Source organism: Aptenodytes forsteri, unplaced genomic scaffold (assembly GCF_000699145.1).
Source record: "Aptenodytes forsteri isolate BGI_AS27 unplaced genomic scaffold, ASM69914v1 Scaffold679, whole genome shotgun sequence".
NCBI lineage: Eukaryota > Metazoa > Chordata > Aves > Sphenisciformes > Spheniscidae > Aptenodytes > Aptenodytes forsteri.
In genome coordinates this window covers 2304892-2322373 of record NW_008795924.1, presented here as the reverse complement: position 1 = coordinate 2322373, position 17482 = coordinate 2304892, and the positions used below count along the sequence as shown (strand labels likewise).

Here is a 17482-nt window from a genome sequence, read left to right as displayed (position 1 = left end):
GCAGGTGATGACTTCTGCTGGATTCATTGCCTCTTGAGGAGGGACTGACTTGCGGACCAAGGTTTAGTTCCCATCTTAATGCAATCTGTGCTTTTTGTGTTCCACCACCAAAAATCATATTCTCTGGAAGTAGGATTTTAATCACTTTGCTCACTTGAAAAGAGGACCTTGACATCGTTACTGATAACTGTTCTAGCATGCACAATGGTGCCTGTTCTAGGAAGCAGAGTGCAGCTGTCGGATGAAGCCCTAGATGTTTTCTTGACCGTTTTCTGCACCGGACAGGACCTGGAGCCAACCTAATGTGGAAATCCCTCTGCTCTTCTGCTTGTGGAGCAGCCAGGAGTGAGCCAGAGCTGCGTCAGCTCTCTGCCTTCCAGAGTTGGTGGTTGCAGGGGGAGTCGTACCGTTTCTTACTAGCTAAAGCCAGGTGCTCTGGGTGTGTAAGTTGCTGGTCCACAGCAGCTCTGATTCTGTAGTTTTGTATGACTTTTTTAAAACACAAGGAAAAGCTATGAAAGGTATGTAACTTCTTCTCTCTCTTTCTAGCTACTCTTACCTATGACACTCTCAGGTTCGAATATGAAGACTTCCCTGAGACCAAAGAACCCGTTTGGATCCTCGGCCGGAAATACAGTGTTTTTACAGGTATTTTGCATGCACGGTGCAACATGCTTTAATGCTCCAGAGGACTTTGTTAGTGTTGCACTTTGCTTTCTGAGCAGCAAGGTGACTGCAAACCTTAAAAGCACACTGCAGAGTGTGTCTGTTTGCTGGTAGAGCATGCAGACTGTAAGTACTGTGCTTCTCTCTGGCTGGCCATCTCTGTGGACTCTGGGATATATTTGTGCAGAAAGTTACCATTTAGTAGTTATGGGGACTTGTGTCATGAGGCCAGGATGGTTGAGGCAAGGGGACAGCTTGGGGGAAAGGCAAGAAAATGGTTTACTGCTTCATAATTTGCCTATGGCCATGGCATCTTTAGGTTGATTGCAGCTATTTTGGGGGAAAAAGAAAGTTTCTTCTGCACAGCAGCACTGTCCTGTTCCTCAGTCAGATTTGCCTCTCTGGGCACACAGACTGAGTGAGGAGCAGAATGCTGTTGTCATTAGGGAAGGTGGGTGAGAGATGGATTTAGCTGTGTTTGGTGCTACCCTCATGTGCGTGCCTTTCCATGCTGAAAAATTTTCAGAGAAAGAAGAGATCCTGTTGGATGTGACCTCTCGGCTTTGGTTCACCTACAGAAAGAACTTCCCTGCTATCGGTACGTACTGTGGATGAGTCTAAGTATATCCTGGAAATGTTGATAATCCGGTTATGTCTACCTAATAAAACAGTCCCCACAAGCATAACATTAATTCTCTTCCAATTATAGGAATCTGAAATGCACTTCATTTAATTGATAGGATAGACTTTTTTGTTTATCTGATAATGAGAATTCCTCATCCCCTTGGGTATGAGGGATAACAGTGATTTTAAAAAGGACACAAGAATGAGTTTGGGAAGCCTACCTAGAAATATCCTTTCTTTGAGGAACATGGGAAGATTTTTGTACTTCATTAAGTCCTACATAAGTCTAACATGAAATATTATTTAATGATGGTCTTGGGCTTGAAGTGTATTAAATACATGAAAGCTAGAGATATGGTACAGAAATTACTGCCTTTGTGCATCTGCTCTGGACTATGTTGGGGGGGTTGGTTTGTTTGTGTGGGGTTTTTTTAAATGCCTGAAGTGGCTGTTACACACAGGAACTGTAGTAATATGGGGAACATTTCCCAGTGAACTCGGAGGAGGACGCCTTGGTTTCTTAAGATATTCTGCATGGTCACTTCTGTGGTGTGGTTTTGTGTACTGGGTGGAAAGGGTATCAGAAGAGATCTGAGACCAGGTAAATGGGATTCCAAGCCCCATCTGTGTCCCCACTGTCAGCGTCATCCCCAGCAGTTGATGGGGAAAATGGCTTAGATTTGGAAAAGAGACTTCTTGGTAGCTGATCCTTCTGGCTTGTTCTGTTTTTTCCATACTGGGAAACCTTTTGCCTAACAAGGCATAAGACATCTTTGATGCTGTTTAATCCCTTTAAATTCACGTTTGTTGAGCCATAGTTAAACACATGTTTGAAATTGAAGGGTTAGTGTGTGTTTAACTATGGCTCACAAACATGATTGGGGTTTCTGTGTGAGTTATTAAAGGGCGGGGGGCAGGAAGAAATCCCATTTTCTGAGTCATTTCCCATTTACAGTATAGATACGGTTTGCATGTCATACAGTAAACCTTCTCCTTTTTCAGTCTGTCTTCTCCCAGTCATCCCTTTTATTGTTGGCCACTTCTTTCTGTGCTTGCCCACTTAAATATTGTAAGCTCTTCAGAGGGTAAGGGGAATGTCTTATGCTAATTTTTTTAGGCATTATTAATTTTGGATGTTGTATATGTTATAAATTGCTGGCAAAATTATAGAAGATAGCTGCTGACCATCCAGAAGTTGATTAAATAGTTCTCTTGGGAGATTTTTCTCCCTGTGCTTTTTGTGCAAAGTAGTTGCATGGGATCGAAAGAAAAAAGCAGCATTATAAAGAAACTACTTCTACCAGCTGTGCTAAGGCACAGCTGTCTGCATGCTTGTAAGACAGCTCACTTGCTGTGGTCACACTAAACATTTTATCTGTGAAGCTTGTAATAATAGCCAGAGCTTCAGTGGAGGAGCAGCAGTTTCCTTCTGAAGTTCTGTCAGGGAAATGCTTCCAGCCTTGAGGCCTTTGTCTCAGGCTTTCCAGCGTGAGCTAATATCCAGCTTATTCTCCGATATTATGTAGGATGTGGGGGCTTTTTGTTTCTGGGGTGGTTTTTTTTGGCTGGTGGGGTTTTTTTGGCTGTTGTTCACTTTGGAATCTCATCCAGTCATAGCTGCTTATGGTGTGGGAATTCCTTGGGACTGATTTGTTTTGCATGATGAGTTGCTTTCTCAAGATGAGGATTACAAGAAGTCGCCTGTAACAAGCACTTCTGTGTAGAAATGTGTCTCTGAATTGGGCTGGGAGTCTGCAACCAGGCTCAAGGGCTGTTGTGCTCCTGAGAAATTCAGCTCTCTAGCTGAGTTGTTTGAATTTCCCTTTGAATTTTTTTTCCCCTTTCAGTTAGTGTTAGTTTGTTTGTTTGTTTTTAAGGGATGCCATTAAATTACTCACTGATAACTACGTTTTTGTTTCTCAGCCTTGGGTATGGGAGCTAAGGTAGTCCTTATTCCCTGCCTGATTTCTTGGGTGAACCTGCTACCTGTGCAGACCTACTGTGCTTTCATTTCTTCTCCCTCTTGGCACTGTTTTACTATTCATTACATATTTATTTTATGTCCTTGTTTACAGGAGGAACCGGTCCCACATCTGATACTGGCTGGGGCTGTATGTTGCGCTGTGGCCAGATGATCTTTGCTCAGGCCTTGGTCTGCAGGCATTTGGGAAGAGGTAAACCAGTGCATAGCCCATACTGACTTCCAGGGCCATGTGCTCCCACAAGGACAATATTTGTAAGGACAGCAGATAACAAAGGCACAGCTGGGAATTGCTGAAGGCTCTATACCTTTTTCTTTAGTCTTCTCAAGGTCAGGACTGTTGAGAGAAAAGTCTACTGGAAACCCTCCAGCAAGTTTTTTCCCTGCTGTCTGCAACTCTACATAGATATAGTTGTCCAAGCCTTAAAACAAAGCAGAGCCCTGTAACGTGCTAGATAAATCCACTGAAGCCGAGCAAGTACTAGATTTTTCTTGAAGGGTTTTGTATATAGCTGAAGTTTAAAACAACTTAGTGATTGATTCTTGTTTATAGTTCAGTTTTATCACAAAGCCCTCACTTACGGAGTGTGGTCTCCTCTCCCTGAATACTTCTGTTCTTGCACTTGACCCATGCTTGGTCTGTGAGCAGCTATACCAGAGGGGTTTTTTGACAGTTGTTGATGGCCTTTGAATTTGGGGGGGATGATTTTTGTAGTGAGGTCATCTGTTTTTCCACAGAATAAAAAGGCGTGTAGCTCACGCCTGTCAATAAGAAATTGTAATCCTATTTCCCATCTGTGGGATAGAGGTACAATTTGTGCTTTCTGTTTGATTGTTTGTTTTTCTGTGGGTGATATTCCTTTATCCCAGCTGTGAAAATGCTTACTTTTCTCTTAAAATTAATCCTTTAGTGTTGGGAATGCCTCAGATACCTAGTAATAAGAGCGACATGAAAATCGGGTCAGTTGATTGATGCACAGGGAAGAGAGTTTGTAGCTTGCAGTCTCTAGTTACTAATAAATATCATGTTTTGTTTCATGTATTCCTTTGTCTGTCTTAGACTGGAGGTGGATAAAAGGGAAGAGGCAGATGGATAATTACTTCAATGTTCTTAATGCCTTCATTGACAAAAAAGACAGCTACTACTCCATTCACCAAATAGGTAAGAGTGCTGTGTGCTGGAGAGTGTGGGGATACTCAGTCTGGGTTTCCCATGCATGTAGAACATCATTCCATGTTTATCTTAGTAGCTTAGCCCCAAAAAAACCCAAGCAGGTCAGCTAGAACATGATACCATGCTGCTTGTTTTCTGACATGATATAAAACTACCACTCTTTATTATGGATTATGATGGTTTTTTTCTTGTTGACTCCATTAAGGTCTTCAGGTTTGCCTAATGCTTTAGGTTATATTCAGCATCACTTTCCATATCCTAGCTAGCTAAGGTGAGAGCAAAGTATGTGGGTTGTTCTCGCTAAGACCTTGTAATATGAGACGATTGCTGGGTGAAGAAATTCTCAGAAGTTGCAAATGGACTAAGGAAGGATCTCACTTTGATATAAACTTCCTTGGCAAATAAAAGAGAAGCAGTCTGTTCCATTTTTTCCTGTAGGGTGTTAAGGCACCTATAGCTTCAGTGAACAGAACTTCAGATTAGAGGGGTGGTCCTGGTAATCAAACACTCTAAAATTTCTTCTGAGGTAACATTGCCTTTTGAACTTCTGTGTTATTGCATTTTGGGAAAGGATTTGCTTTACAGTCCTTCAGGATATGCTTCTCTCGCCTGTCTACACTAAGATACCCCATGAAAGGGTAGATTCTGCTGACTCAAAAATGTCTCCAAGTGAGATTTCTTCCCTATTAAATACAAACTCTGATTAGGAAGGGGTGCAGTGTAGGTGAAACTATTTGCTAAATTATTTTGGTTTTTTCTTGTGATGCAGCCCAGATGGGAGTTGGAGAGGGAAAATCCATAGGTCAGTGGTATGGACCAAACACAGTTGCACAAGTGCTCAAGTAAGTGCTGCGTTTTTTCCTTTATATCTTTCGAACCAAGCAGTGGGGTCATTTGGTTTATAGCACCTCCTAGCTTACAGGTTTCTGCCTATTGACTGAAGTGCAACTGTATGTTTTAATGCTGTTAGCAGGCAACCTGCTTGACCTTATCGACCTGCTTGGGCAGGAACTTGAAAGGAGCCCTTCTGTCATTCAGATGCTGGCAGGATGTAAGGGAAAACAGATTTCAAGTTGAGGACAACCCCCAAAATTCTCTCTCCACGTCCCACAAGTAATGTGCTTGCCACTAGAACTGAGTGCAATGCCCTTGCAGCAGACCAGAAGCAAGTGTCAGAGTAGATAGATGATCATTGGCCGTCGTTTGGATCTCTGCTAGTACCTGAGTTGCCTCTGCTGACCTGGCAATAGTGTCATCATTATGAAAAAGCTACCAACGAGCCACCGAGTCACTAATGCATTAGCAGAGGAAAGCTGCCTGGGTTCCATGGTGACAGGCAGAGGATCAGAGTGGTGCTGGAGCATGGATTGTCTTTAATAACTGGGGCACACTGTATTTTGAGAAGCAGTCTCCTTCCTGTCACCATTCTTCCCTCACTTTGATTAGATGAGGAGGCAGCTTCCTGGAATAGGCTAGGATTGCCTAAAAGCAGCTTTCCCAGATCAGACCATATGCCGAATTAGCCTAGGATCTGGTATAGGTGATCAGGAGATACGTAGGGAAAGTAAAAGTGATTTTTTTTTAAATTTATTATTGTTTATTATTTACACTGTCTCGCTTTCTGGTAACCAGCAGTTATGGGATTTGAGTTAGAGATTGTATCGGGGCTCTTGTACTTAGTAGCTGCTGAGGGACAAATTCCCAGGTGTGGTCCCATTTGCAATCTTGTTTATTCTTCTGGCCATAATAACTAGTGGCAATGAAGTCTATAACTCTGATACATGTATAAAAGCATACTTTACAGCATAATTGATGAAAGCCAATCTCTCCTAATCTAGTTTCTCCTCTTTGATACAACACCATCTCTACCTTGTAGCTGTAACCTTGCTTACTTTGGTTTATTTTCCTTTCCTATAGAAAACTTGCAACTTTTGATACATGGAGTTCACTGGCAGTCCATATAGCCATGGACAACACAGTAGTGATGGAAGAAATCCGTAAGTATCACGTGGAGGTAGAATGTGGTATATCCTCCGGCAGCAAGAAGCCAGAAAAAAGCTGGAGAACATATAGCAGTACAACACAACAAGCATGAAGTAAATGTTCTGTCTTAAAGCTGTGGCCAAGCATGCTAAAACCAGATGAGAATTGCTGTTCTAGGGCAAGGAAGCCCCTTGTTTTGACTTTTGCTTCATCTGATAAAGCCTCTGACTTAGCACTGTGGCCTCTGGATCTGGAGAGAAGGTCTGCTGACCTCCAGACAATAGGTGGGAGCTGCTTGGAAGGTAGTGTCAAACTTGTTTATGGCCACAGGTAGCAAGCAGTAAATGGCTGCTTCCTCTCTCATATAATGACTCTGCTATTAGGCAGAGTAAGAAAACTAGAACAGATCGCTGAAGAGGAAAATGAACAAAATTGGCGGGGGAGGGAGAAGAAGGGAATCCATCTCCAGAGTGGATCTTTTAAGGAGTGCTCACTGGTTGTTTCTTTTTTTTTCTTTTTTTTATATCCTCCGGCAGCAAGAAGCCAGAAAAAAGCTGGAGAACATATAGCAGTACAACACAACAAGCATGAAGTAAATGTTCTGTCTTAAAGCTGTGGCCAAGCATGCTAAAACCAGATGAGAATTGCTGTTCTAGGGCAAGGAAGCCCCTTGTTTTGACTTTTGCTTCATCTGATAAAGCCTCTGACTTAGCACTGTGGCCTCTGGATCTGGAGAGAAGGTCTGCTGACCTCCAGACAATAGGTGGGAGCTGCTTGGAAGGTAGTGTCAAACTTGTTTATGGCCACAGGTAGCAAGCAGTAAATGGCTGCTTCCTCTCTCATATAATGACTCTGCTATTAGGCAGAGTAAGAAAACTAGAACAGATCGCTGAAGAGGAAAATGAACAAAATTGGCGGGGGAGGGAGAAGAAGGGAATCCATCTCCAGAGTGGATCTTTTAAGGAGTGCTCACTGGTTGTTTCTTTTTTTTTTCTTTTTTTTCTTTTTTTCTTTGGTGCATCCTGACAATAAGATGGCTCTGGAGGCTGAGCAGCTGTGTGATGTGTTCATCCTTAGCATGCTTGCTCAGGCTGCAGTGCCACAGTAACCAAGCTGAATGCCTGCATCGCTGGTTGCTGCAGTCCTGCATGGTCCTGGCCACACAAGTCTTCCCTTCACTTGCTTTAGTCTAACTCATGGGGCAGTGTACTTACACAGCACAAAACCATGCAATGTTTTCTGCCAGGTTAGTGTTCTGAAACGGCACGTAGAACAGTCCAGTGAGTGCTGGAGCTGGTGCGAGGTTACAGGTGAGATCATGGCATGCATCATTTAGGCTGGCTTCGGCTGCCATGGAGCCAAAATCAATTAACAGGCAATTTGTCCCTAGAGTGCAGGACAGTCACTTTACAAAGTCACATCTTTTATCAGGTAGTCTCAATTGAGAGGCCAAGAAACGTAGGATCTGATTGAGAAGTGCCTGTCTAACATTAGGTACATGTAGTCCTGTGAAGGTATGTGCTGATGCCCTTGGCTTAAACAAGGGCCAGCGTGACGACAGAAATTGGATTTATCTTTCATCTTTAGCCTGAAAACATTACTTCTGGAACTGAAGCATGCTGGCTGCAAGGCTTGGGTATGCTGCAGGCTCTTGTCTGTGTGGCACTGACTGTTCGCCACTGACACCGCTTCAAGTAACACATCCATACAGCTTGTAATGTGCAGGGGGTGTTTGTTTATTTTCCTCAAATGTGAATCATAATGTACCCGTTCAGGGCTTGAAAGTCACTGTATGAGTGGGTCAGATGTGTTATATGTCTGTAGGTATGTGTTATATATCTTGTGCCCCAAACATCTGTTGATAGTGAAGCATTCAGAAGTTAATGCTGTTTCATATATCTGTTAAATTTGGTCACTAATACTGTTCAGCCTAAGGTTCACAGGAAATGTCTTTTGCTACAGCAGTGAAGAAACATCCATCTTTTTCCCTTCTGAGTCAGTCTATTGTATCAGAAAGGGGCTCTTAGTTGGGCATTGGAGGATCCTGTGCATCAGAAAGGTGGTGAGAAACCAAGACAGTAAAGCCAGTACCTGACAGCAGCAGCTGCAGCAGGAGAGATGTTGTGTCAAATCCATTGGAATACATTTGCAATAAATGATTTGGATCCAGCTGGGAAGCTTTAGGCAGGTTCCACTATGCTGTAGCACCATAGCGCTGCAAAGCCTGCCAAAGAAGTAAGGTGAATTTACTCTGTGCCTAGCTCCCTACTGCTTAAACTTGGGTTAAATATGTTCATACCATGGTGCAGGATTGCCAGTTGCTTTGCCCGATAGGAAACCTGCAGTGACACCCCGTTCAGCAACAGCCCTGGCTTGGCAGCTGATTTCAGATCATCAGAACAGGCAGGCTACTGCAACAAAAAACCCCATGATCTTTACTGTTTTAACAGGATAAATCACTACGAATAATGACTTTCAGTTTTCTCAGGACCTCCAGTAACTATAATATGTCTGTGCATGAGAGATGCACATATACACCTTCTCCCTCCTTGAGGGACAGTACAGGGAGCAACTGCAAACTCTTCAGTGCGGGTTGTCTCTCATACCGAGGCTTTAGATCAAAGTCGTATTTCTTCTAACCTTGGGTGTAACGTTCTCCTTGTTCAGCTGGGTTCGAAGCTCTTAGTAAGTGAGCAAACACCCTGCTGAAATGGCTGATGATGAAGGTGTTTGTTTACATTGTGTCCTACCTGCTAGAGTGTCCTGGCATTCAGCTTAGGCCAGGAATGAATTAAATGAGCCTCTGGCATTTTCTCTAATTGCCTTGGCTTCGTGATTAAAATGCTGTGGGTTTCTTTGGGGTTTGGGTTTTTTCTTCACACACCCAGCAAGTGATGAAATTGGCCAGTGAGACAGGCATGCTTGGAAATGTTTCTGTACCAGAATTTACATAATCTGGTTGCATTACAGCCTGGCTGTGTGTTTGTCAAGCCTGTTAGTCAGGAAAATGTAGAATGAGGATGCATAGTGCTTATGTCATGTGTATGCCCTAAGGAGTTTTACTGCCCCATATCTTACAGGCAAAGCTCATGCTGAAATTGCAGAGTTTAATGATCATCCTGCTTTAGGTCTCTAAAGTAGCTTCTGAATGATCCCCGATTAAAATTTGTGAAGGCTTTAGTGAACTTTAGGAAAATTACAACTACTCTAGACAGACACTATGTTTGTATCTTGTTACAGTGCTAATTACAGGTGAATGTTTCCTGTATTTAAGGAATAAGCTATATGCTTTCCTCATTCAGTTCAACTGTCATCATATCCTCCATTAACTCCTCTGGAGTTGAACACTCCAGATTTTTCTCTTTCTGCCTACACGCTTCCTGAATTCAGGACTCTCACCTGACTTCCTAATCAACTGCTTCAACCTTGTTGGCACAGGTTGTTGCTTAGCTGCTCACCTGCTGGAAAAATTTGCATTTTAACAGCCCACCAGATGGTGGCTGTGAGTACAGCATGCTTTGGCATAATCTTGATGTAAGCTTAGATGAAATGCTAAGCCCTACCAGAAGCCCTGCAGGGAGTACCTACATCACATGATCCCAGCACTGGACCTCTTTAAGCTTTTCTTTTTATTCTTTTTAATAAGTGCTGTAGGCTTTTAGTAAGTAGCAATTGTTGATCAGAGCTCGAATAGAATTACTCAAGGTCTAGAAACGGAGGTTATTTCTGATGCTTTCTGCTCATGTTCCCTTTCTGTAGGGCGGTTGTGCCAGTCCAACTTCCCGTGTGCTGGAGCTGCAGCATGCCCTGCTGTGGAGTCAGATGTACTCTATAACGGGTACCCAGAGGAAGCAGGGGTTAGAGATAGGCTCTCACTGTGGAAACCATTGGTGCTGCTGATACCTCTCCGCCTTGGGCTCACAGAGATCAATGAAGCCTATATTGAAACACTAAAGGTAGGGGACCTGGAGCTGAATTCTTGGTGTTCTGATGCTTAAGGACCCTGTTGTGAATTAAGTCATTTCTGGAATTTGGTTTTGGGGGAAAAATACTCAGAAATAATTGTCCTATTTTCAAAAGAAAAATGTGTTTAGAGACAATCCTTGTCAGAGGTCAGGATATGGGTTCTTGCAGGCTTTAGTCAGGAAAATGTGTGAGGCTTTTGGGGGGTTGTGGTTTTTGGTGTTTGGGGTTTTTTTTGAGGATCTTACTTCACAACTTAATCTCAGTCCCTCTTTGTGTTTAGATGGTACCAACCTGCTGAAGCGTTTGTTCAGCACAACTGTATTGTGCTTGGTGGCAACCAGAGCATTAATGAATGTAGTGTTGCAAACTCCCTGTGGTTCTGATGCTGGAGCTTGTACTGCAGGCTGAGGCTAGAATTTGGCTGACGGTTGCAGTGTGGAGTATCAGGAGGCTGCAGAATTTAGGGTGTGCAGAGTATATGCACAAGACAGGGTGCACATTGTCTTGCTGTACTAATGCTAGCAAGCTCTGAGCTGCATGGGTAAAAGCTCCAAATTCACGCAAAGTTACTTGCCCTTAACTCAGTAGATGTTGCCTGGATACTGCAGCTGGATAAGGAATTTAAACTGTCTCCTGAATGATCGTTTCCTCCCGAGAGCACTGTTGCAGCCTGATGACAACACCAGGGTATCTTGCCACTGACTGCAGCAGAGCCAGGACTCACCTGGACTGGGTCCTGGACTAGTGCTCCTTCTTCCATTTGGTCCACCTGTGTGTTCCTGTCAGCAGTTAAAGGTGGTTTTTTTGCTGCTTCTGTGTTTCTTGAAGGCCCTGTGTTGCAGCCTTCAGCCTTCCTGTCGGAGCTTCTCTCCAGAAATGGCTGTTTCTGCTGATTTTCAGTGTCCCCATCTTTCCCACTGCATTTTTGGATGTTTGCCTTTGTTACCACCTGCTGTCTCACTGTCTGTCAGCTGTGTGTTTTCTGTATTGCTTTTCCAGCACTGCTTCATGATGCCCCAGTCCCTGGGAGTGATTGGAGGGAAACCAAACAGTGCTCACTACTTCATTGGCTATGTAGGTGAGTGCCCAGAGTACTGCAAAGACTTTCCAAGCATCTCCCCCCAGCTAAAAAATGCTTGTGGAATGGTACAGCTCTTCTGCTTGGTCTGTGGTGCATGCTGCAGGGTTCTTCTTTCCTGCTGGAAGTGTGGAAGGCTGCCGTGGACTGAACTTCTTTGCAAGGCCCTGAGTGATGTAGCTTTGAACAGTGGCCATGGTACGGGCATAAACTTCCACTGCATAATGCTAAATCCTGTCTGTAAAGAGGCATGCATAGAGACTTTTCCTACGTTCAGAGCTGACCTCCCTTTAGAGACTTGGCTGGATTCAGTTGTCCCCTTCCTGAAACCCTACAAACTGTTGTCCTTTTACTCTCCTCCTTCCCTCTGATTTTCTCTCTCTGCCCGAGACCTCAATCCGGTTGTGCTTTGGATTTCTGGGGCCGACTTGAGCTTACACAGGAACCTGGAAGGCATGTGCAGGAACAGTATCCAAATAGTGCCTGTGCCTTGAGTCCAGGGTGTTGCTGTGGAGTGGGCACTGTGGTTCTGCTGGCAGCTGGCTTTTTGCGTGGATGAGAAGCATTTGGGAAAGTTGCTGAAAGCAAGTTGCCCCTATAGAACGTGGGTTCCTATGTGGGGTTTCGAGAGCTGGCTCTGTCATCACTCTTTCTCCTCTTTGTATCTCACCGTTTGCTTCTCAGAAGACCAGTTTCTGGCATGGTTCTTCCTCTTCATGTCTCCTTGCCTGTCTGTCCAGGTGAGGAACTCATTTACCTGGATCCCCACACTACGCAGCCTGCAGTGGAGTCCAATGACAGCGGCTGTCTCCCCGATGAAAGCTTCCACTGCCAGCACCCTCCCTGCAGAATGAGCATTGCCGAGCTCGACCCCTCCATTGCGGTGGTGCGTTCCTGCTGCTTGTTTCTGAACACACGAAGGAGCAGTGTTGTGGTCCCTCTGTTTCACAGCTGTCCCTTTCCCCAGGGAACTGGCAAAGGCAGTGGTGATGGGCTGGGTACTCCACAGGCATGCTGTGCTCTGGGCAAGTGCTGCCGTGGGTTTCAGTAATGTTGGTAAAGAAGCTCCTCATGCAAGAAGTGGTTTGGTACAGGGAAGTCCCCCCTGCATGGCAATTAAATGCCATTCTTCATGGGGCCGTAGTCTTCTCTCAGGTTTAGTTTAGGCTTTGATTCCTGCCTTTTGATGGGCAGATCTGAATCCATATTATGATTCAGGGTCGCTTGTTTTCTGTTGAACCTGAGATGCCTGCCTGTTGTTTTGTTGTTTCTGCCTGGTTTTCCTTCTGCAGTAAAGCAGACCATTACATTGATGCTTCCAGCACTTGGATAGTCTGGTCACATCAAGCATATGGGGAGCGTTCAGTTTAACGGGGCAGTGTAAGCCATAGTTTAAAAGCAAGGCAGTTAGGTTGTGTAACCGCTCGCAGTCCTGGTCGTGTTGCTTGGCACTACTACAAGGCCTTAAGATCGAAATGATCAATCTACAATATATAAATATTTTTTTTTCCAGGGCTTTTTCTGCAACGCAGAGGAGGACTTTAATGATTGGTGCCAGCAAATCAAAAAGGTTTGTGTTTATATCACCGGGAAGCGAATATATGTCTTGTTTCCAAACCGCTGCACAGAGAGCATGTTCTCTACAGCATGATCCCATTTTAAAGCATATGAAAATAATTTATTAAACTACCAAAAAGAGCATAGCTCTGAAATTCTGTTGATGATGCGAGTCAAAGATTTGAGAAATGTTTTTTCAGCTGCAGTGAAGTCCCAACAGATCGTTATTACCCCTCAAAGACCCAGAGCACCATGAGTACAAAGTTACTGGTTCTCATGGCTCTACTCTTGCTCCACAGCTGTCCCTGGTAAGAGGAGCGCTGCCGATGTTCGAACTGGTTGAACGCCAGCCGTCGCATTTCTCCAACCCCGACGTCCTGAATCTCACACCAGGTGAGGCCACGCAGGAGAGAGGTAGAGCTAAGGGTGAGCTGGTCTCTTTGGTTTTCTGGAAATTGTGTGGAATTGCATGGTGACTTCTAGTATGTTCCTGTTCCACCTGGAGTTTGATCTGGAGCTCTTAGGTCAATTGATCTAGTTCTTTGGCTTTCAACTAGCGGTTTGCAGATCCCACAGTGTCTCAGGACAATTTTTAGAATGAGTCTGTGAACGGTAATGATGACTGAGGGGAAGAAAAAACAAGTTCATAGGCTATCACAGCAACATGAATCTATGATTTGTAAAGGGATGCTTGGAGGAATCAAAAGGGTCCATTGAAAAGGCTGAAAATGAGTTTCTAGGTAATGAAAATGGTCAAAGATGGGGCTGGTCAAACTTAGTTCCAGTGTAAGGCGCTCCTTCTCTGTGCATGTGCCACTACCAATGCAAAAAGGAACAAGTGCTGGGCAGTATCTTGGCTGTCAGGCTCTGCTTATTATGTTAATAATGTGTACAAACATTGCAGGAGATAAAGAGCCATTGTCAGCTTCTGCCAAGAGGAGTGAGTATGCGTGGACAAACTTACCCTGTCACCAGGCATTGGACCGTGTCCTGTCACTTGCATCCTGCACCCTGTGCTTCCTTGCGCGCTTGCTCTCTCCTTAGCATGAACTTTCAACGCCTTTCTTATCTCACTGTCCTTTTCTGTAAGAATGCTTGATTTATTACACTGTCAGTTGCTCCTTGCCTGTATTAAATTGTCCCTAATTGCTGCCTTTCTTACTCTTAAAAATGTTTTTGCAATGGGCTACTTGTCCTTTTACTTCTCCCTCTTTCCCTAGTTTGTAGAGCCTCTCCCATCTGCTCTGGCCATTCTGTTTCTCTTACAGTCCTACCCCTCACTAGAAGGATTAATCACGCTCTCATGAATGTCCAGCCCCCAGCCAGTTGGGTTCTCTGCTGTGTTACTGAAGTGAAGGGGGCCGCTCCTCTGAGGAGCACCTCTGGAAGTTGTGCTGCCAGCACCCATGGGCACTGCAGTTTGATCAAGAACAGTGACATTAGGCATTTGCACATGCTACTGGGGGATTAAAGCTTGTCACAAAATGTTTGGGGGGAGGCAGGTCTGCAGCCTTGCACTTCTCTGTCCCCAACCATCGGTTATTGCAGTTTAGCTTTTGGCTGGCTGTTCTGCCAAGTCCAGTGTGTGCTTTCTTGAAGCCCGAGTTAATGTAGGTTTCTCCTTTACTTCCCGTTTGTCCATGTGTTCTCACCTGAATTTCCCCTATGGTAAAGTTGCTTCCCCTTTAGGTATGTGCTCCCTCCTCACCACAGAGTTGGAAAGATGGACAGGAGTGATCAAGTACATTACCCTTCCTCACAAAATGGACTGTACTAATTGCATTTGGGAGCGTGCATGTTGTGTAATTACATTCCCCAGTAGTAAGGGAATGTAAGGCAACTATAGCAGAAAACAAGTCTTTAATACATGGGGGAAAAGATGTTCCCATATCAATTAATTGGGCCAGAGATCTTCATGGATATTAGTCCAGATCTGGGCCAGTTCTCCTATTTTGAGCCTCTTGAGGCAGAACTGTCTCCTGCTAATACTGAGCTGCTGCACAGGAAGGTTGTACAAAACAGTCACAGCACAGAGTTCCACTGCAACTGTGTCAGGATCTGTGAAATGTAGTGCACCTTCTGTGCACCATATAATTCTCTCCAGTGCATTTTCTGTGCTATTGATATATGCTATTTCTCATCCCTCCTCAGAACCTTCACTCAGGTGTGTCACAGAGTCTCTTGGAACTTGTGGGCCCCTGACACTCAAATTCTGCTGCCCTCCAGTTGCTGGTCTCACTGATGCCGAGCAGTCAGTGCGTCCCACGGAGGTAGTGCTTTCTTTTTCTCTTGCAGACTCCTCTGATGCCGACAGATTGGAAAGGTTTTTTGACTCAGAAGATGAAGACTTTGAAATCCTATCCCTTTGAAAACAAATAGGAAACTGACTCTGCAAATTTGTGTTATGTGTGGGGAGAAGGGGGGGAGGGAAGCTCCTTCGAGAGCCTGGGGCTACCGGTTTTCATAGGTGCTTGCTGCCATCCCCACCTCTTGTCCATCCTGGCATTCTGTGCAGCCTCTGAGCGGAGCACGCGTTGTCTGCGTTGGGATGAAGAACCAAGTGGGTGTTACAGCCTTACTGGCTGGAGTCAGAATTTCTCAGCAGGAAACAGTTGCTGGAAGTGGATGCAGTGGTGCTTAGGAGTTCAAAGCCTATCTGTTAAATCAGCAGGTCAGTTGGCCTTCTGGGGGAGGCATAGAAATCGTTAGAGCACTAAATCCTTATATGGGGACTCCCCTCTGAAGCTTAAATAGAGCCACCTGTCATTTAGCAGGTGAAATGTACAGTTAATTCCTTGAGCAGCTTCTCTTCTCACTGGCCAGCTGCAGCTCACAATGCAAATGAACAGTAGACATGTCCCAACAAGACAGCTGTGAAGCCCCTGGAGTGCAGGTGGCTGGGCTTCCTACAGTACAACTCCTGTTCATGCTTTACAGTACACAGTGCTTCCTTGCAGGTGTAGTACCCCTCTCCTGCTCACATCCTATGAAAAGGAAGTTGAGGGAACTTACAAGTGGCTGGTAATTCAATAAGCAAAAGGCTGTCTGGGAAAGTGTGGAGCAGACCCGTGCTGCTGGGGAGGACCATCTTAATCTCAGTTTAAATAACAGCAGAAAGAAGGGAAGGAGAATAGAAAATGTGCATATTCTTGCTTGGTGAGTCAATAAAGCATTGTGCTTCTACAATGGATTAATGTCTACAGCAGCTATCTTCAGGAATGCTGCTTCGAGCAGAGAACTGGATTCCATAGCCCTGAGGAAAAAAAAAGTCCACAGCTGGGAGAGGTGAAACAGGACAACTGAGATCTGCGAGTCATGTGCCTGCTTGTGCCTGCGCCCCAGTGTGCTGGCATGGCATCTAGGGAATTAATCCTGACAGTACCAAAAATGTGAGCTATAAATTCCTCAAGGTATTCTCAGTGGGTTGTTCAGCAGTTCCTCCAACTAATCCTGTTAAGACATTCCCTCTCCAAATCAGAAAAGGTGCCTGAAGGTCAAGTAGGCTTCCTGGCTGCATCGGTACCTTTCCTCTTGTCTTCTGCCAGCTCCCCCTCCCTGCAGAGTATGCACAAAGGTACTGTAGGAGCTAACTCAGAGAAACCCATTTCAAGTAATCATCCCAAAGAGGGCAGTAAAGACAGAATGCCTTCAGAAGGTCCAATTATACTGGAAATTTTAGCTACTTTGATAGCTCTGCCTGGGGCCCTTCTCCACACAGAATTCGGAGAAAGGTAAACTGTGGAGGAGAGTCGTCTTAATGCAAACTGCAACAGAAGTTGCTGAAGTAGTTTCCTTAGTGCATGCTGCAGATTGCAAACCTGTTACAAGGCTTTGTTTTGTACATTTAGGATTGGAACGTGTCAGTTGATGCTTTTGTGCCCAAGGGTGGTGACAGCTGGCTAGAAATGACCCATTTCCCCTGTGACTGACCTACTGATGCTCTAACTGTCCCTGTGCTATCCAAAAGCAGAGGTTTGAACTGGGAACCACAATGCTTCTGTCACTAAATTATTATTTGCTGCTTTCTGCCTGCTTCTCCTCTTCTCTCTTGTAGTTAGGGGAAGAGGCAGCAGAGGGAAGTGGGGCTGTGCTCCATTCATCTGCTTTCAATTTGTATCTGAATAAACAGATCTAAAATCTTTGCCTGTCCTAATGTTCTTGCACATGAATTTAAGGTGGTGGCAGGTGGTATCTAGTAACCCTGCAGTGCAGTTGGGAACGCTGTCAAAACACTTGCAGTTTTTACCCTTTTAGGGCAATGAAGGCAAATGGAAGCGAAAGTTGAGCTATGTGCAATGGTGACTTTATCTTCCTTTTGGTGTATCTGATAGAATAGAAGCTGGCTGCTTGGGACTGCCAAGTTGTTGCTCCTGCCCCAGAGGGTGAGCACCTGCAGACATGCTGGCAGAAAAGGAAAAAACACTTCCATAGCAATTCTGCTACTTGAATTTTA

The 17482-nt window shown here is 44.7% G+C and overlaps 1 protein-coding gene across 1 annotated transcript; it reads left to right on the top strand.

Annotated features, from left to right (window-relative positions):
* Positions 1-536: 536 nt before the first annotated feature.
* ATG4B (autophagy related 4B cysteine peptidase) lies at positions 537-17166 on the top strand. The gene is made up of 12 exons (XM_019473581.1): positions 537-648; positions 1193-1264; positions 3366-3464; positions 4332-4433; positions 5215-5287; positions 6363-6442; positions 10188-10384; positions 11394-11472; positions 12213-12358; positions 12986-13042; positions 13329-13422; positions 15325-17166. Exons 3-12 carry the CDS (start codon positions 3404-3406, stop codon positions 15396-15398), a joined length of 963 nt encoding a protein of 320 aa, XP_019329126.1. The 5' UTR covers positions 537-648; positions 1193-1264; positions 3366-3403; the 3' UTR covers positions 15399-17166.
* The last annotated feature ends 316 nt before the right edge of the window (positions 17167-17482 follow it).